At 42.4% G+C, this 21,657-nt stretch overlaps 1 protein-coding gene across 1 annotated transcript in view; it reads left to right on the forward strand.

Annotated features, from left to right (window-relative positions):
- Positions 1–21,657, forward strand: part of LOC106095887 (low-density lipoprotein receptor-related protein 4) — a 42,390-nt gene that overhangs the window by 16,005 nt on the left and 4,728 nt on the right. The window contains exons 2-7 of the mRNA XM_059366883.1: positions 17,245–18,250; positions 18,331–18,784; positions 18,840–18,961; positions 19,027–19,218; positions 19,291–20,975; positions 21,038–21,612. Of these exons, the coding sequence (XP_059222866.1) occupies positions 17,245–18,250; positions 18,331–18,784; positions 18,840–18,961; positions 19,027–19,218; positions 19,291–20,975; positions 21,038–21,612 (4,034 nt within the window). The remainder of the gene's footprint in view (positions 1–17,244; positions 18,251–18,330; positions 18,785–18,839; positions 18,962–19,026; positions 19,219–19,290; positions 20,976–21,037; positions 21,613–21,657) is intronic.

Below are 21,657 nucleotides of genomic sequence, written 5' to 3' on the forward strand. Positions count from 1 at the left end.
CCGATCTGAACCATATTAAGGTCGGATGTCAGGAGGCTAAAAATAACTCACTGTTTCAAATTTTAGCGAAATCGGATAAAAAATAAAACGTTTATGGCCTTAAAACCCTTTATCGGGAAATCGGTCTATATGTCAGCTAAATCTAAATATAGTCCGAACTGAACCATATTTAGGTCAGATGTCGGGAGGCTTAAAATAACACATTGTTTTAAATTTCAGCGAAATTGGATAAAAATGTAAGCTTTTATGGCCTTCAGACCCTTTATCGGGAGATCGGTCTATATGACAGCTATATTTAAATATAGTCCGATCTTAACCATATTTGGGCCAGATGTCGAGAGGCTTAAAATAACCCACTGTTGCAAATTTCAGCGAAATCGGGTAATAAATGAAGCTTTATGGTCTTCAGACCCTTTATCGGGAGATCGGTCTATATGGTAGCTATAATATGTCTGGAAGCCTTAAAATACTTACTGTTTCAAATTTCAGCAAAATCGGGTGAAAAATAAAGTTTCGATGTGTTGCAAACGGAACGACTAAATGAATATACCCCCTACCCTACGGTAGTGGGTATAAAAATATGAATTTATACCAAATTTCATTCTGTTTTAAAGAATGCTGATTGTTCCGAAAGACATACATTTAACAAAAATTTTTCTAGGATATAATTCTGCATGAATTTTCTCTTAGTTCTCGAATTATTATTTTAATTGAAATTTTATCTGTAAAAAAATTATTATTTAAAAAAAGTCTTTATATCAAAAAAGTCTTTGGTTGTTAGTTTGAAAAACTTTTCTAAAGAATAATTAGTAATATTAAATTTAAAATTATTTGAATTACATCAGAATTGAAATAAAAAATTATAAGGACTCGGAAACACAATTTTAAAACGGAGCTCATAGTGATTAAGGGACGAAAATTCTACTAGAAACTTTTTAGCTCTATTGGCATTGACCGTAGACTTGAGCGCAGTAAAATAATATTTGAAAAATTTTAAAATTTACTTTTTGAATTTTTTATTTCCCTCCAAGAAAACATTTTTTTGAAAACATTTTGCGAATAATGTTGTTGTTGTTGTTGCTATTATAGCAGTGTGTTGTACACTGAGGTGGCAGCGCATGCCGATGAAGGAATCCATCGGGTCATTCCGGTACGTACAACCGGATGCCATGGGATTGCGAATTATGATTTATTTATGTGTTATGTACGAAAATCTTTAATGAAATTGACGAGTCAAATTTTACTTTTCAAGATTACTTTTTTGAAAAACTACAAAAATATCACAGATAACTTAACACTTTTATTAAATTTTTATCATAAATAATAATAAGGAGCAAATAATAAGAAATTCTCTTATAAATGAAATCATGTATTAAAGTTATCGTAAAAAATATTAATTTTCACTGTAAATCACAAACTTAATACCCACCTTAAGTGAGGAAAAGTGTTAAAATAATATTAGACTGCAGACTTTTATCTACAAGAGCATGTTTAATATTACATTCACGTTAGCCGCCAGGTCATTTGACATCAATTAGTTGGCAAAGAAAGAAAAAAGTTTACAACAACAATAATGTAGAAGTCTCGTCGTGTTTCTGATTTGTATATCCTCCATCATAGGATGGAGGTATACTAATTTCGTCATTCTGCTTTTAACACCTCGAAATATGCGTCTAAGACCCCATGAAGTATATATATTCCTGATCGTCATACCGTTCTAAGTCGATCTAGCCATGTCCGTCCGTCTGTCTGTCGAAAGCATGGTAACTTTCGAAAGAGTAAAGCTAGTCGCTTGAAACCTTGCACAAATACTATTTATTAGTGTTAGGTCGGTTGGGATTGTAAATGGGCCAAATCGATCCATGTTTTGATATAGCTGCCATATAAACCGATCGTGTTCTCGTCCGATTGACTGAAACTTTGCAAGTAGTGTTTTTGTATTACTTCCAACAATTGAGCTAAGTATGGTTCAAATCGGTTCATAACCTGGTATAGCTGCCATATAAACCGATCTGGGATCTTGACTTCTTGAGCCTCTAGAGGATGTAAATGCATAAAACAATTTGGGGAGCATTTTCATAAAGAATTATAACCAAAACTAGAAGAAGCGTTTGATAAAGAAAGACGTGGTACACAAAGGCAACTGTACTTCTTTCAATAGTATGCATTCAAACCAGTTTGTTTTTACTGCCGTTTTTTATACCCGCCACCATAAGATGGGGGGTATACTAATTTCGTCATTCTGTTTGTAACTACTCGAAATATTCGTCTGAGACCCCATAAAGTATATATATTCTTGATCGTCGTGACATTTTAAGTCGATCTAGCCATGTCCGTCCGTCTGTCCGTCCGTCCGTCCGTCCGTCCGTCCGTCTGTCTGTCGAAAGCACGCTAACTTCCGAAGGAGTAAAGCTAGCCGCTTGAAATTTTGCACAAATACTTCTTATTAGTGTAGGTCGGTTGGTATTGTAAATGGGCCATATCGGCCCATGTTTTGATATAGCTGCCATATAAACCGATCTTGGATCTTGACTTCTTGAGCCTCTAGAGTGCGCAATTCTTATCCGATCAGAATGAAATTTTGCACGACGTGTTTTGATATCCAACAACTGCGCCAAGTATGGTTCAAATCGGTTCATAACCTGATATAGCTGCCATATAAACCGATCTTGGGTCTTGACTTCTTGAGCTTCTGGAGTGCGCAATTCTTATCCGATTGAAATGAAATTTTGCACGACGTGTTTTGTTATTATATCCAATAACTGTGCCAAGTATGGTTTAAATCGGCCCATAACCTGATATAGCTGCCATATAAACCGATCTTGGGTCTTGACTTCTTGAGCCTCTAGAGGGCGCAATTCTTATCCGAATGGAATGGAATTTCGCACGACGTGTTTTGTTATGATATCCAATAACTGTGCCAAGTATGGTTCAAATCGGTCCATAACCTGATATAGCTGTCATATAAACAGATCTGGGGATTTGACTTCTTGAGCTTTTAGAGGGCGCAATTCCTATCCGATTTGGCTGAAATTTTGCATGACGTATTTTATTTTTACTTTCAACAACTGTGTCAAATAAGGTTCAAATCGGTTCATAACCTGATATAGCTGTCATATAAACCGATCTGGGATCTTGACTTCTTGACCCCTAGAGGTCGCAATTATTATCCGATTTGCCTGAAATTTTGTACGACGGATCCTCTCATGACCATCAACAAACGTGTTTATTATGGTCTGAATCGGTCTATAGCCCGATACAGATCCCATATAAATCGATCTCTCTATTTTGCTTCTTGAGCCCCCAAAGGGCGCAATTCTTATACGAATTGGCTGAAATTTTACACAGGTCTCCAACATATAATTTAATTGTGGTCCGAACCGGACCATATCTTGATATCGTTTTAATAGCAGAGCAACTCTTTTCTTATATATTTTTTTGCTTAAGAAGAGATGCCGGGAAAAGAACTCGACAAATGCGATCCATGGTGGAGGGTATATAAGATTCGGCCCGGCCGAACTTAGCACGCTTTTACTTGTTTTTTTTTTTTTTTTTTTTTTTTTTTTTTTAAATAAAAACAATCTTGCAAACGAAAAATATTTTCGACCATTTCCGACCCTATAAAGTATATATATTCTTGATCGTTGTAAAAATCTAAGACGATCTAGCCATGTCACTACGTCTGCTTGTTGAAATTAAGCTACAGTCTTAAAAAAAAGAGATATTGAGCTGCAACTTTGCACGTTTCTTTTTTGTCCATAAGCAGGTCAAGTTCGAACTCTATATTGATATATCGGACTATATATTGATATAGCCCCCTTTAGACCGATCCGCCAATTTAAGGTCTAAGGCCCATAATAGCCACATTTATTATTCGATGTTGAGTTGTGTTAGGCCATTCGACATCCTTTTCCAATTTGGCCCAGATCGGTCCAGATTTGGATATAGCTGCCATATAGACCGATGTCTCAACTTAAGACCTTGGGTCCATGAAAAGCGCATTTATTGTCCGATTTTGCCAAAATTTGGGACAGTGTGTTGTGATAGGCCTTTCGACATTCTGTTTCAATTTGGCAAAGGTCGGTCCAGATTTGGATATAGCTACCATAGAGTCGGATCTTTCGATTTAAGGTTTTGGGCCCATAAAAGGCGCATTTTTTATCCAATGTCGCCGAAATTTAGGACAGTGAGTTGTGTTAGGCCACTCGACATGCTTCTTCAATTTGATCCAGATCGGTTCAGATTTGGATATAGCTGGCACATAGACCGATCTCTCTATTTAATGTCTTGGGTCCATTAAGGGTGCATTTATTGCCCGTTTTTGCTCAAATTCGGGAAAGTGGGTTGTGTTAGGCCTTTCGACAGCCTGTTTCAATTTGGCAAAGGTCGGTCCAGATTTGGATCCGTGCAGAATTTGGTCCAAATCGGACCATATAGCGATATAAGTCGGAAAATGTTTTCAAAAATCCAGAGATTTTACGAAAAATTCTTTACAAATAAAACATCTAAAACAGCTATAATATTTTTTTACACCACTCAATTAAAATTCAGAAAATTTTGTTGTTTTAGTAGCAAGTTAAATACAAAATGGGGCCCAAATTAGGCCCAAATTAGGCCCAAATTAGGCCCAAAGTATAATGAAAATGTTCCCCAATATTGTATTCCCCCCAATTTAATTGAAAAAGTTCAAAATTGCTTAAGAAAAACCCAGTTGGTCCCAATAGTTGCATGAGAAAAGGACCAAAAAAAACGAAAATAGGCCTCAAAAGTTTTGTTGTTGATCTCCATGTACCTGTTTGGGGCATACTTTCATTTTGGATTTGGGGTATAATTTCCTCGGACCAAACATGTGCGAAGGAATTAAAAAGAAAAAATAAATAAAAAACCTATCGTTTGATAACGGGTTGAGATATTTTAAATGATTGAAGCTGAAGTGCTGAGGATACCATGTGCAAACGTTTTGGCATGTCCTTAAATTTGATCACCTCGGCATTAGTTTGGGCTATAAATCTGCATTTGAGGTCCGATTTCCAATTTTATTTTCTGGAATTTATTCAAAAATTGCAAAAAGTCCGCTTAAGGTCAACAATGTGTCTTCTGGTATCGGCGTATTTGATTTTTAAGTTTTTTTTTTAAAAAACCTTCCAAGGCCTTGGGCATTTGTAAAGATTGTGCACATCCGGTTTTTGAGTTAAAAGTGATACAGTTTGGAATTCAAAAAATGTTACCTGTTTTTTCGCCTCTGGCTCACTCAAAGAAAATAGGGTGCAGATATTAATCTGCCCCACGGCACTATAGACATACACCTAAGCCAGAAATCGGCTTGTTGTGCGCTCTAAAAACTAAAAAGTAGTCTCGAAAAAGAAAATTTTAATTAGTTCCATAACACTCCCCTAAGATGGTTCATGTCTGGTATCGTTTCCCCACTTAAATACCGATCTCGGGTAGCCGCAGAAAGCAGGGCAATGACGAAGGAAATGCTCCATCGTCTCATTATCTTTCCCGCATGCCCTACACATACAATCACTTGCCGCACCGATTTTGCATAAGTGAGCTCGTAGTCCTATGTGACCCGTTATGACACCAAAAGCTTTACTGACCTCCTTCTTACATCCTTTCAGTAATAGCCTCGTCCTCTCACGTTCCGGATTACCTCATAGGATTTTCGCCGTTCTACCGACAGTTTTGCTGTTCCACAGTGTTACGTGCGTTTTTTAAATAAATATTCAGGATAATTTGATGTTGAACACAACACACTGCTACAACAACAAGCAGTGTGTTGGTTTCTATCTTTCGTCGACTTGATTCAGTTGAGTATCCATATGCAGGAACTCTGCGACTAAGATGGGGTGCGTCCAGAGGGATCTGGGTCTGAGACGAGTGGATTTGGCTGGGAAGTTAAACAGATCACTTGTGTCGTCTAGTCCCTGGTTACAATCGGGACAAACATTTTGCACGTTGGTATCCATCCTTGCTCTATGGAATTGAGGCGACTGCATCTGCCGGATCGTAATTCAGCCGGAACTTCTCCGGTTGCCGGGGGAGGTCGATTTCTTCAAGTGCAATGGGAGACGATCGTTCTCCAAGGACCATATTCACACGGCAGCTATTCACCGCATCTTCTACCATGTCTGCATGAATGTTGTCTAGACCCGCTTTATATGCTGCTTGATCTAGAGGTTCTCTATTGTAGCGCTTGACCTCACGCTCTAGATCAAGTATTTAGATCTCAAACTTCTGGGATGTGCATACCTATCTCTCTGCGATAACAGCCCAGAAGGTATTGCTTACACAGTTTTTAGTTATGTCTTCGCTCGGTTCGTAGCTTTGACTCGTGATGGAGGTGGTCAATGTGAAAACAGAGGAGACACGGTCGGGTGCCGATAATAACTACTTCACCACAGGATGGGGGGTATACTCACTTTTGTCATTGCGTTTATAACACCTTGAAATATTGATCCGAGAATCTACATCGTATTTACATATCTTCTTGATCTGTTTTCGCGCTTACTTTGTTTGTTCTAGTTGAGACGAATGTATTTTCGTTCTTGTTTCTATTTTCAAATAGAATAAAAACAAAGCAATAAAAATCCCTTAAAGAGTTGCTCTAATGTGGTGTGGTTTTAAATGTATAGGGCAGGCCACAACGATCGTGATTTCGTCCTTGCCTGGGCCTCATCTGGTTGAAATGCCACTCAAAGATTGCATGCTTCCACCTACTCAGTAATTAGAGAAAAGCACATTGGTCTAAGCTGGAATTACAAATCCAATGACAAAATGAAATATTTTCTTGATCGTTATGAGGTTTTAAGCCAATTTAGAGATGTCCGTCCGTCAGTCTGTACTTCAGTCCGCTATCGAAAGCAAGAAAACTTGCAAATGAGTTAGGCTAGCCGTTTGCATTTTTTCACCTATGCTTCCTAATGTTGTATGTTGGATGGAATTGTATGTTACAATATTCTAGGCTTAGATATTGCCGCCATTCCGATTCTACTATCATGGACAATGTTAGATTTTCTACCAAATCATACTAATCTGGAGATCGGTTTATATGGAAACTGTATGAGGTTATAGAACTATACGGTTAATAATTGCAGCTTCCAGGGGCTCAAGACGTCAAATCGGGAGATATGCTTATATTGGAGCTAAATGAGGTTATTGACCTATTTGGGCCGTACCGTACGCGGTTGTTGGAAGTCGTAACATAACACTTCATGTTAAATATCAGCCCCATCGCATCACAGTTGCACCATTAGGGGCTCAAGGAGTCATGTCGAAGTTTTATTTTATATGGGAGTCAAATCCAAAATCTGAACCGATATGGCCCATTTGCAATCCCCAACAACCTACATCTGCGAAATTTCGAACGGCTAGCTTTACGAGTTCGACTGTTATCGTGATTTCGACAGGCCGACAAATGGATGAGCATGCTTAGATCGACTTAGAACGTCAGGACGATCAAGAACATACATATATTTTTTTGGGGTCAAAGATTATTTGAGGTATTATAAACGGAATGATCAGATTTGTATACCCCCATGTGGTGGTGGGTACAAAAACTGCCAACGTCAAGCAAAGGCTATAAGAATGATTTTTAAAGCCATACAACAATCTCTGTAAAATTCCATCTGCTAACCTAAACGATAACAAATGAATAAAATTGGTTGCTCTGCACCCACAGCGCTGAGTTGGCAACCTTGTAAAATACTCATCACTCCCACTTCATTTTGATTATTTGACTGTGAATGTGAACTCTATGTGTGTGTTTGTGTGGGAGCTTTTAAAGCTTTTATCCAGATGCCAGACCAGCATCCTCGTGGATGCTATGGACTTTGAGACTTACTAAAAATAATTGAGGAGCGATGTGAACGACAAACCGCGAACGTAGTGAAGAAGGCAAGAGATGAAAAACACAATAGCAACAACTCCCACACCGTTACAAACATATCGACCAAGAAGATGGTAAAGAGCAAGGCAAAAAAGTATATGATGGAAGCGAACAATAAAAAATTGATTAAGCCGTTGTCGTTGGTCGGCGGTGGTGTGTATGGGGGATATACGAATATTCCGAAAAATTGCTCATGCGCTCTGTCGAGCATGCTGCAGATATGAATGAGATGCTGTTTGGTGCAAACGACATACACACACACACACACAAACTCACTCGCAAATTGTATCTTCGATTCTGGCGGCGGTGTATGTGTCTCAATTGAAAAGTAACCTTCTAAGGCTCTGAGTGTGTGTGCAGGAGTAACGTTAAAATTGTGTATCTCATGTTGCGATTTCAGACAACTTCGTTTGTAGTAGTCCTGTGTGGCATGCACAAACACACCCACATTAACACTAACACTCACACAAACACACGCACACACCACGCAACCCCATATAGCCGAACAGACAGACGGGCACTCGCGATTGATGAATAGAGCTTTCATGTCTTTCATTCATTAAAATTTAGAGTGTAAGGTTAGGGTAGACTCCCAACCCAGCCGTGCCGAAGTAAATACGAAGCAGCTTTCCCTGTGTACGACTCCACAGTACTCACCGCTAGCACCGACCGATGATAACTGTTATAAACCTCCCAGCGAGACGCATTGACTATTTCCTTTAAATACGTGTGTGCGTCTTGCCAATGCCAAATGGTTGGTGAATGAGACCAGAAGCAGGAGGAGGAGGAGGAGAAAGAGGGCCGCCATAGACGAAACTTAAAAGACATATCCATGAATGTCTGATACAGGACCATACCGTGTGTGGCAGTGTATGTGTATGTGCATCATATGCGAGCCATGCAGAAAAAGATTTTTCTTCAAATGTGAAGTTACAAATTCGTAAGACCTCGTGTAAGTCAAAGGATACCACCTCCCATTCGTTAGGCTCTTCTTAAGGGCCAACCTACGCACAAAAACAACTCTACTAGATACTGACATCTCTTACAGGGATGTTTCAAATAAATTTGCTTGCCAAAAACGTTAACAATTAATCCCCAGAATGTCCATAATGAGATGAAAAAATCTTAAACATTATCTCTCTAGTCCAACAAACTAGACGACAGAACTTCAATATCGAAAAATGCAATAGCCCATATAAAAAACGATACATCACATTCCCCTTCGCTTTATAATGCAAATATATATGGCTGTCATTATGCTATTCTTGTAGCAGTCTGTTTTACACAGAGACGGCAGTCCTTGCCGATGGAGGACTCCATCGGGTGAATCCGCCACGTACAACCGGTGTGGCCATGGTATATCTGGATGTAACGTTTTCTCGGCATTTATTCGTGTCGTTTCCTTCGACAGCAATAAAATCCACTCGAAACACCCCTCAATACCAGGTATCAATAAACTTCAACATTTTGACAAAAGTCCTCACATGCTATAACTTTGCATTTCATCATATAAATCGCCGAGTTTTATGGGTGAGACTTAAAAAAGACAAAGTCAGCAGAGATCGTAAGACCGCCCGAACTTTGGACATACATCACCATCGATATATGCATTTCTTTTTATACCCTCCACCAAAGGATGGAGGTATACTAATTACGTCATTCTGTTTGTAACACCTCGAAATATGCGTCTGAGACCCCATAAAGTATATATATTCTTGATCGTCATTTTTAGTCGATCTAGCCATGTCCGTCCGTCCGCCTGTTTTTCGAAAGCACGCTAACTTTCGAAGGAGTAAAGCTAGCCGCTTGAAATTTTACACAAAAACTTTTTAATAGTGTAGCTCGATTGTAAATGGTTCACATTTTGATAAACCGATCTTGGGTCTTGACTTCTTGAGCCTATAGAGGGCGGAATTCTCGTCCGAATTGACTGAAATTTTGCTCGTGGTGTTCTGGTATCACTTCCAACAACTGCGCTATGTATGGTTCAAATAGGTCCATGTTTTGATAAAGCTGCCATATAAACCGATTTTGTGTCTTGACTTCTTGAGCCTCTAGAGGGCGCAATTCTCGTTCGATTTGATTGAATTTTTGCACTTAGTGTTCTGGTATCACTTCCAACAACTTTCCTAATTATGATTCAAATCGGTTCATAATCTGGTATAGCTGTCACATAAACCGATCTTGGATCTTGACTTCTTGAGCCAATAGAGCGCGAAATTCTCATCCGATTTGGCTGAGGTGTTTGTTATGACTTCCAATAACTGTGCTAAGTATGGCGCAAATCGGTACATAACCTGATATAACAGCTCTATATACCGATCTGGGATATTGACTTCTTCAGCCTCTAGAGGGCGCAATTCTCATCCCATTTGGCAGAAATTTTGTACAACGGCTTCTCTCATTAGCCTTCAACATACGGGTCAATATGGTCTGAAACCATCAATAGCTTGATACAGCTACCATATAAACCTATCTCTCAATTTTGCTTCTTGAGCCCCTTATCCGAAAGAACTGAAATATTACACAATGACTTCTACAATGTTCGGCATTCATTTATGGTCCGAATCGGGCTATAACTTGATATAGCTCCAAGAGCATTACAGTACTTATTTAATATTATTTGTTTGCCTAAAAAGAGATACCGCGCTTAGAACTCGACAAATGCGATCCATGTAAGATTCGGCCCGGCCGAACTTAGCACGCTCTTACTTGTTAATATTCGAAAGAAATAATGTACATGAAAAGCGTGTATTTTACAAACCATAGAAGCGTTTTTGGAAAATCTGTCTAGTACACGTAGTCTTGACAAGCATGTCGAAAAGCCTAAAACAACTCACTGCTCCAGAGTCCTTCGAAATTACCTTTTATGGACTCAGGACCAAGTATATGAGTTATGGTATAATGTTATACCAGAGTAGGTGTGCGACACATGAACATACTATGACACTTACACTAGATGTTGAAGCACTTTATAGAACTCCCTCTTCCAAGTTGAAGCTACATCAGATATAATATGCACTATTAATAATATGGAAGCTGCACTTATATGTCCTCAGATTTGCCCTGTAAATGGCACGACTATAGAAGCGTTCAACAAAACTAGCTTTTCACATTTTCAAGAAACTGTCCAATATTTAATGACAATTGGATAACAAATAAGATCTGTACCTAGTTTGCAAAAGTAAATGAAGCGACAGATTGGCAGACAGACAGCCATGGCTAATTGGAATCATGAAGTGATTGTAAGTCGATCGGCAAATTTAACAATGAGTGTAGCCCTACTCCCTTCTAACGTTGCAAACAAATGCACAAAGTCATAATGCCCTGTACCACATTAGTGTTATATATACAATAGAATGGGGACTTTGCTGAGCTTTAGGAGTAAAATCGGCCTTACTTTGTCTAGTCTGGTTTATGTGTCTACTAGTAAAGGGTGATTTTTTTGAGGTTAGGATTTTCATGCATTAGTATTTGACAAATCGCGTGGGATTTCAGACATGGTGTCAAAGAGAAAGATGCTCAGTATGCTTTGACATTTCATCATGAATAGACTTACTAACGAGCAACGCTTGCAAATCATTGAATTTTATTACCAAAATCAGTGTTCGGTTCGAAATGTGTTCAAATTTTGACAAATTTTGTTCAGCGATGAGGCTCATTTCTGGTTGAATGGCTACGTAAATAAGCAAAATTGCCGCATTTGGAGTGAAGAGCAAACAGAAGCCGTTCAAGAACTGCCCATGCATCCCGAAAAATGCACTGTTTGGTGTGGTTTGTACGCTGGTGGAATCATTGGACCGTATTTTTTCAAAGATGCTGTTGGACGCAACGTTACGGTGAATGAACACATTTCGAACCGAACACTGATTTTGGTAATAAAATTCAATGATTTGCAAGCGTTGCTCGTTAGTAAGTCTATTCATGATGAAATGTCAAAGCATTCTGAGCATCTTTCTCTTTGACACCATGTCTGAAATCCCACGTGATCTGTCAAATACTAATGCATGAAAATCCCAACCTCAAAAAAATCACCCTTTATACTTCTATACTCTATACTTCATCCTAATTGTCAAATTTTACATACGCATTGAGTGGCACAGAAAAGTCTATAAATAACGCGTTTTACAAAACGAAATTTTTATAAAGGGTGATTTTTTAAGATCTATAGGAAAGATGAAAAAACCCACACACACATAAAATTCAGAAAAATGTATGAAATCTTTTTTTGAATCGATAGAACGGTCCATATAATTTAATGTTTGAAGATTATTTTATGCAAATGTTGACCGTGACTGCGCCTCAAATGGTCCGTCCGCTTAGTCCAATGTTGGCATACTCTTTTCAACATTTCGGGCGGTATCTCGCGAATAATTACTTCAATGTTACCTTCCAATATGTCAATTGAATCAGGCTTGTCTGTATAATCATGACCTTTACCATAGCCCCACAAAAAATATTCGCACAATCTAGGCGGCCAATTGATAGGTCCCCCACGTGAAATAAAATGTTCACCGAACTCGCCTCTCAATAAGTCCATTGGAACGCGTGCTGTGTCAAGCTCTTGTATTTTAAGCAAAAAAGGTTGGATATCATTTCACGATAGTGCTCACCATTCACAGTTACGTTACGATTCGTATCATCTTTGGAGAAGTGCAGTCCAATGATGCCGCCAGCCCATAATCCGCACCAAAGTGTGACTTTTCTGGATACATTGGTAGCTCTTGCAATGCTTCTGGCTGATCTTCACTCTAAAATAAACAATTCTGCTTATTTACCTACCCATTGAGTAAAAAATGAGCTTCATCGCTCAATGGAAGAAGCGGGCGATGAACTTTCTTAACAACGCACGCATTTTGATAATAAAATGCAATAATTTGCATGTGTTTTGTTTGTAAGATGATTCATGGTTAATTATAGACCAAACTGAAAATGTTTGACACTGAAATGTGCGTGATAATATCTAAAAAATCACCATTTACCAAAAAATTTGTTCCCCCAAATATCGCATGTTGCTAAAATTGTTTACCATGGTCACCCATGTTAAAAATAGTTAAAATGTATTCGATTCGGTTTATCCTCATTACCTTGTTGTCAGTTTACGAAGCTGCCATTTACGCAAAGGTGTGTAAACTTATCTGTGCCACTGTATGTGTGATCAGTTGTTGTTGACCGCAACAACGTCTGTAACCAGTTTTCCATAATCTCTTACTACTGCATTGATTTGTTTATACTGAATCCAGAAAAGTCCAGAACTTCTAGGGTATGAGAAAAGTTGTTTCTGTTCTATAGAAAAGCCTGAAGGACTACTTATTCGAAACATCCGCAAAACTCAACGCGGAACAGTAATTGTTTCCGAAGGCTTCACTAAGCAGAAAACTTGTTGTTGTTGTAGTATCCACATATTTCCATGTGTATGTAGCAATCTTCGACAAGCTCCTAAAGAGGAGCAAAATCTTTCCAGTTTTGGTTATTTAAATTCGCAAATAAATCAACTTGCCATATGGAGTATTGCAACGACAAGTTACCTCTGGGTCCTGCAGTTCAGCTCACGGGGTTCAACGTTAGTCACAGAAATTTATTTGATCTGGGTCTGGGAGAGTGAATTTGGTTTTATGTGTTTTATTTGCTAGGTAGAGTCTTAAACTATTGGTTGCCCAAAAAGTAATTGCGGATTTTTTAAAAGAAAGTAAATGCATTTTTAATAAAACTTAGAATGAACTTTAATCAAATATACTTTTTTTAAACTTTTTTTCTAAAGCAAGCTAAAAGTGACAGCTGATAACTGACAGAAGAAAGAATGCAATTACAGAGTCACAAGCTGTGAAAAAAATTTGTTAACGCTGACTATATGAAAAATCCGCAATTACTTTTTGGGCAACCCATATAAGGTGAGGAGTGTATTTCGGGGCCACGGTCTCTCAGGGGCTCGGTTGGCAAGCGGGCACACTCTAATATACTATTGAGCACTGCAGTTCGACAGCCGGAAGGTAACACGAGGCACACCCCAATACACGGTTGGACACTGATTAGTAGCTAAGACGCACACCCCAATACACGTCACTATTCGGGTAAACTGGCGTTAACGGCACGAAGATACGGAAAACAAAAGAAGTCACACCGTAATGTGCGTTCGGGTTCACCAGCTGATGGCACGAGGAGGCAAGAGAAGGCACCCCGTTTATGGGGTTTCGGGCTCGGTGGCAAGAGCACACCCTATTATACGGCACTAAACACAATTTGGTGGATAGGAGGCACACCGGCACCATTCGGGTTCTCTAGGTGACGGCATGAGGGGGAGAGAGGGCATTCCATTGATAAAAGTGGGGTTTCGGGCCCGGTGGCAAGATTTATGTGTGTTTTTTTTTCTGGATGGAGTCTTAAAGCTAAAAGGTGAGGGGTGTGTTTCAGGAGCACGGTCGCCGTTGGGATCGGTAGGTCGGTTTGCGAGCGGGCACACCCTAATACACTATTGAGCACTGCAGTTTGACAGCCGGTAGGTGACACGAGGCACACCCCAATACACGGTTGGACACTGATTAGTGGCTAAGACGCACACACGTCACTATTCGGGTAAAATGGCGTTTACGGCACGAAGATCCGGAAGGTCATACCGTTGCTTAGCGAGATATTTTGGCACGGAAAACAAAAGAAGTCACACCCTAATGTGCGGTACTATATGGGGCTTGGTGTCCAGAGGGTAGTACATGGCTCTGTCCGGGTTCACTAGCTGACGGAACGCGGAGGCGAGAGAGGACACCCCGTTGATTGGGTTTTGGGCGCGTTGGCAAGAAGGCACACCCTATAATACGGCACTATAAGCAGGTTGGTGGATAGAAGGCACACCCTAGTATGTGGCACTATTCGATTAGATGCAGCACGAGGAGGCGAGAGAGAGCACTCCATTAAAAGTGGGGTTTCGGGCGCGGTGGCAAGAGAGTGGCAAGGAGGCACACCCTTTTATACGGTACTACTCGAGTTCACTAGGTGACGGCATGAGGAGGAGATAGGGCACTCCATTGATAAAAGTGGGTTTCGGGCCCGGTGGCAAGGAGGCACACCCTGCTATACGTGTTGGTGGTTAGGAGGCACACCCTAGTACACGGCACTATTCGGGTTCACTAGGTCACGGCACGAGGAAACGAGAAAGGGCACTCCATTGATAAAAGAGGGGTTTCGGGCGCGGTGGCAAAAGAGTGGCAAGGAGGCACACCCTATAATACAGCACAATGCGCGGGTTGGTAGCTAGGAGGCACACCCAAGTACACGGTACTATTCGGGTTCATTAGGTGACGGCACGAGGAGGTGAGAAAGAACACTCCATTGATAAAAGGGGGGGTTCGGGCGCGGTGGCGAGAGAGTGGCAAGGAGGCACACCCTATTATACGGCATAATTCGCGGGTTGGTGGCTAGGAGGCACACCCTAGTACACGGTACTATTCGGGTTCACTAGGTCACGGCACGAGGAGGCGAGAAAGGGCACTCCATTGATAAAAGTAGGCGCGGTGGCCAAAGAGTAGAAATGTTGCACACCCTATTATACGGCTCAATACGCGGGTTGGCGGTTTAGAAGCACACCCTAGTACACGACACTATTCGGGATCACTAGGTGACGGCATGAGGAGAAAAGGCACTATTCGGGTTCACTAGGTCAAGGCACGAGGAGGCGAGAAAGGGCACTCCATTGATAAAAGAGGGGTTTCGGGCGCGTTGGCAAAAGAGTGGCAAGGAGGCACACCCTATTATACGGCACAATGCGCGGGTTGGTGGCTAGGAGGCACACTCTAGTACACGGCGCTATTCGGGTTCACTAGGCGACGGCACGAGGAGGCGAGAGAGGGCACTTAATTGATAAAAGTGGGATTTCGGGCGCGGTGGCAGGAGAGTGGCAAGGAGGCATACCCTATTATAAGGCACAATACGCGGGTTGGTGGCTAGGAGGCTCACCCTAGTACACAGCACTATTCGGATTTATTAGGCGACGGCACAAGGAGGCGGGAGAGGGCACTCCATTGATAAAAGTGGGGTTTCGGGCCCGGTGGCAAGAGAGAGGATAGGAGGCACACCCTGCTATACATGTTGGTGGTTAGGAGGCACACCCTAGTACACGGCACTATTCGAGTTTATTTATTACGGTCCGGTGGCAAGGAGGTACACCCTAATGTACGACACTGTTCACTCGCAATCACCAAGCTAAGAGCCAAGAGGGCACTCTGCTTACACTAGGCACTGGTCGACGAATGGGCACACCCATATATGTTTGAGGCAACTATGCACTCATAGAACACTCTACTCACCACCTCTGCACGGTTTCTGACTCTTTCGTTGACTGTCTCGAGTACTCGTTGCGAATCCCTTTTATATGCACTCATCCTAGGCCACGTACTTGTTTTGAGTAACAAGTTGTTTTCCCCAAACTCGAAAACAAGTTGTTTGCCACTTTAAAGTAGTAAACAGCTCCTTGTTTTGTTGTTGCGGTAGTTGCAAATATTTTTGGCGATAACAACCCCTGTGTTGTTGCAAATTGTCCCCAAAAGTTGAATTCAACTTTCGATGTCAACAAGTCCATGTATTTTGTTGTTGTCTGCTCACCGGCCGTTGAGGAGGAAACCATCCTAAATGTCATTGTCTGTCAATAGACTATATGGACTAAGTCCAGTTCACCATTTAATTAATTTTTCCTAAAACTATGCTGATAAGCTTAAACCAACTATCCAATTCATTGTTCTTAACCTGAGGTGTGGGCAGAAACGAAGCTTGCTTGCTTCCGTCGTCCCAATATATAAACAAGAGCCGGTGGCATCCGGTCTCTTACTGAAACCAATTTATCGATATCGCTGATTGCTCCCACCTGCAGTTGCAGCTACTCCGTATGGAGCATTCCACTAGTTTTAAGTTTTAAGTTGGTATACAAAGTGATTGGTGCCAAATTTCGTGATGATTGGGTAATAAATGCGATCTCCACCTTAATATTAAAAAAAAATGGACGGACTATCAGCATAGAAAGGACATGCGGACGGACGGACATAAGTCGAATCAGAAGGAATTTCTAAGTCAAACAATACTTTAAATTTTTTAATGTTTTCATAATAAATTTTATGTAAATGTGTACTTAGTTTGGCGATTTCATGCTAGGACCTAAAATACTCAACTGTATTCCTTACAAAGCACTGCAACCAAATTTGGAAGTCGTTGCGACACGGGTTATCGTTAACCGATGGCATTAATATTTCCTATTTTGCTTATTGGGGTCAAAAGGAAAAAATGGGAATTGTTTTTTGGGACACTCTAATATTCGTATCCCAAAGCCTCAAAAGGTTCACATCTCAATGTTTTTTTTTTTCATTTTCTTGCAGTTCTTGGTGATGATGGTGAACCCTTTCAGACGTTGCACCATTTTGGGTCTGTAGTTAAGTATGGCACTCCACGACATTTCCTGAATGATCCCAATCATCCACACGACTATCATGGCACTGATCAGCATCAACAGTTGCGTTCGGCCGGTGGTGTTGCAAGCGGAGGACGTCAAAAGATTAATAGTCGACAGCAAAAGAAGCAGGCTCATCCCAAGGACTATGTAGAGTTCGAGCAGAGCGACCATGGCGACTATGACGACTATGGCATACATCCTTCGGATTCCCCGCCCGATCTAGATGAGGAATTTTATGGCCAAGAAGGACCCCACTATTCACATGAAATATTTACTTCAGTACCTGATTTAGGCGGCGTCTACCATCCTGATCTCAGTCGCAGTCCCTCACACATTGGCTCCCGCAGTGGCAGCCGAACTGATCTCTATGGAGTGCGGGAAACTGGGGAGAGGCGCGAAACAACTCGCGGCCGAGACGGTTACATGAATCTGTTGCACAACAAGCACAACAAAGTGTTTCGGCCGCACATCTCACTGGTGCATGACGAGAACCGATTGGCCAGTCCCAATGACGGCTATGGCCGCGACTGTCCCAATGTATGCGGGGAAAAGCAATGGCAATGTGCTACCAAATGCAATTGCATCCACTCGAGTCAGCGATGCGATAAAATTCCGCAATGCGATGATGGCTCCGATGAGTACGAGTGCGAAGCTCGCGAAGATATGTCGGCCAAGATGACCAGGGATTGTGAGGCCACGAATCTGCATGTCATGTGTGCGAATACCTTTCGGTGCATCAACAAGGATTGGCTTTGTGATGGCGACGATGACTGTGGCGACTACTCGGACGAGGCCAAGTGTGGAGAGCGAGCCGAGTGCACAGAGGAAGAGTTCAAGTGCGCCAATGGTTTCTGTGTGAAGACAGAGTGGGTGTGTGATGGCGAGAATGATTGTAAGGACTACAGTGACGAACTGCATTGCAACCGCACAAGGTAAGTTTAGTGCAGTCAATCTCAAAATCATAGAGAGGCTCAGTATTTCTTTCTCTCACCCCATCTTTCTTTTTATGCAGCTGTTCCAGCGAGCACTTCACCTGCGACAATGGCGACTGCATATCTTTGGCTTTCCGCTGCGATGGCGAACAGGATTGTCGCGACAACTCCGATGAGTACAAATGTCCAGCCGTGATCAACAGCTGCCCTGAGGGCGAATTCAAATGCAGAGGTGGAGGGGGAGGAGCCGGCGGTCCTGGTGGACGTTGTATACTAATGCGTTTCCACTGCGACGGCGAGAACAACTGCGGCGATTGGAGCGATGAGGAGAATTGTCCCCAAAAGTCTACGCAATGCAGTTCCAGTCAATTCAAATGTGCCGACGGCAACTGCATTCCCTTGAGCTTCAAATGCGACAAGGACCAAGACTGCGATGGCGGCGAAGATGAAAACGAATGTGGCAATATGAACACCGACATAGATGCAGCCTGTAAGCCAAACGAATTTACTTGTAAAAATGGCCGATGCATTATGGTAAGCTTTTCCCGTTATCTTCCCCATCATGCCCTAATGAATATCCCTTTTGTAGCGCACTTGGATCTGTGACGGCTATCCGGATTGTTCGTTGGGCGAAGACGAAGTCAACTGCACCCTGCAATGCGATGATGGACAATTTCTGTGTCCGGCCAAAAAGAACATGACCAATTTAAAGTGAGTGCCAACACGAGCTGTGAGACTAAAACCTTTGAACCATCTTCAATTTTGTTGTCTTTCAGGATATGCGTGCATCAGAAACATGTGTGTGACGGCCATAGTGATTGCCCCTTGGGTGAGGATGAGATGAATTGTCCTCACTTTCGGCCATGTGCACAGGATAGCAAGTGTGAACATCACTGCATCATAACCGCCAAGGGTCGTTATGAGTGCGCCTGCCGTTTGGGCTATTTAATGCACACCAACAGGACAAAGTAAGTTCGCAGACACGCACCGTCCTTCTTCCTTACCACTCAGATACACCATTCAATTCGCTTCCATTTCAGCTGTATCGACATTGACGAATGCCAGTATACGACCAATCCTGTTTGTTCGCAGATATGCGAAAACACCCAGGGATCCTTCAAGTGTTCCTGCGAAAAAGGATATGTCTTGCGACCCGACTTGAGGACCTGCAAAGCTTTGGGAGGTCCCATGACTCTGATAGTGGCCAATCGTTGGGATATCCGGCGGGTGACTTTGGGCAATAACCGATACTCGGCAGTGGTGAAGGGATTGCACAATGCCATCGCCTTGGACTACCACTACAAGCGCAGCCTGCTATTCTGGTCGGACATCTCCACAGACGTAATTAAAATGGTCTACATCAATGGCTCCCAAGTGAGGGATGTCATCAAATGGGGTTTGGAGTCTCCTGGAGGCATAGCTGTAGACTGGGTCCATGACCTAATCTTCTGGACTGATTCCGGGACAAGGCGTGTAGAAGTTTCTGACTTCGAGGGCAACCTGAGGTCGGTCATTGTGTCGAATGATCTGGACAAACCACGCGCCATTGTTGTGCATCCCGGTGAGGCCACCGTATTCTGGACGGACTGGGGTCCAAACCCCAAGATAGAGCGCGCCTTTATGGATGGATCGGAAAGGAGGACCATAGTCGTCAATGGGGTAACGTGGCCCAATGGCCTGACAATAGATTATCCCAGCCGCAAACTGTACTGGGCTGATGCCAAACAGCATGCCATAGAGTGTGCCAACTTCGATGGCACGGGTCGAGCTAAAATCCTTAGCACTCATCTGCCGCACCCCTTTGCCATGACGATTTTCGAGGACATTATGTACTGGACGGATTGGAATACAAAAACGGTGTCGTCGGCCAACAAAATCACCGGCAAAGGTTTCCGCTCTGTCCATGAAAATTTCCATTTCCCAATGGATATTCATGCCTACCATCCGGCCAGACAACCGGACTACAACGACCATTGTCCCAGAGATCGCGAAGGTCGCAGAGGAGGTTGTTCCCATTTGTGTTTGCCCAATAAGAGATCGCGACGCTGTGGCTGCCCCATTGGTCTAACATTGAAAGAAGATGGCCGCACATGCAAAAGCGCACCTGACGAGTTGATATTGGTAGCACGCCGCAAGGATGTGCGCTTGAGGCAATTGAACAAACAGAAAGGATCGCCCAATGGCGATGTGGACATGATCATACCATTGGACAATTTGAAGCATGCCGTGGCCTTGGACTGGTCCAGCGAAACGGATACAATCTACTGGACAGACGTCGAGAGAAATACCATCAACAAGGCTCATCTCAACGGCAGCTATCAGCAAAAGATCATACGGTCCAACTTGGCTGGGCCGGCGGGCTTGGCCCTGGATTGGCTGACGTCGAAACTCTACTGGACAGACCAAATCACATATCGTATTGAGGCAGCCACCACAGATGGCAAGATGCGCACCCTGCTGATATGGGAGAACCTGGAGAAACCTCGCGACATTGTCGTCAATCCCATTGACGGTCTCATGTTCTGGACAGATTGGGGCTCCCAGCCACTTATCGAATGCGCCCACATGGACGGCAAGCAGCGCAAGGTGTTGCTGTCGAAAAATATAAAATGGCCCAATGGTCTGGCCATAGACTACGAACAACAGAAGCTGTATTTTGTGGACGGAGGCACAAAATCCCTGGAAAATATTAACTTTGATGGCTCTGGCCGCAAGGTGCTAGTGGGTAAGCTGGAACATATTTTAAATGCCCTGTGTTTCCTTTGTCATGACCGCAATTTCTTTCAGATGGTTTGAGCCATCCCTTCGGCCTGGATGTTAGTGGCTCTCGCGTGTACTGGACTGATTGGGACACCAAGTCGGTTTCCAGTGCGGACAAATTAACCGGCGGCGACATTACCACCATCATAGCCAACACCAGTGATCTTATGGACATCAAAGTTTTTCATCGCTCCCGCAGAAGGATCCGAAATGCCTGTGATGTTCGCAATGGAGGCTGTTCACATTTATGCTTGCTCAACCCCACCTCATACACTTGTGCTTGCCCAGTGGGCATCACAATTCAGGCGGATGGCCACACATGTTCCTCTGGTCCCAGTTCGTATATAATCTTCGCCCATCGCATTGACATTCGGCAAATTTCTCTGGACTTTGATCACCTAGTGGATGTGGTCTTGCCCTTACCTCCCATGTCGAAGGCGGTAGCCCTGGATGTTGACTTGAAGACCGGCGAGATATATTGGTCCGACACTGTTGAGGACATTATTAAGAGTTCGACGCCGGATGGGGTGCATGTGAATCGTGTCATATACGAGAGTGTGAACAATCCTGATGGCTTGGTGGTGGATTCAGTGGGACGCATGGTAAGACGATGGTGAAAAATGAGAAAAATCGGGAAGTACTTGATT

The sequence above is a fragment of the Stomoxys calcitrans genome, chromosome 4 (assembly GCF_963082655.1).
Source record: "Stomoxys calcitrans chromosome 4, idStoCalc2.1, whole genome shotgun sequence".
NCBI classification, from domain to species: Eukaryota; Metazoa; Arthropoda; class Insecta; order Diptera; family Muscidae; genus Stomoxys; species Stomoxys calcitrans.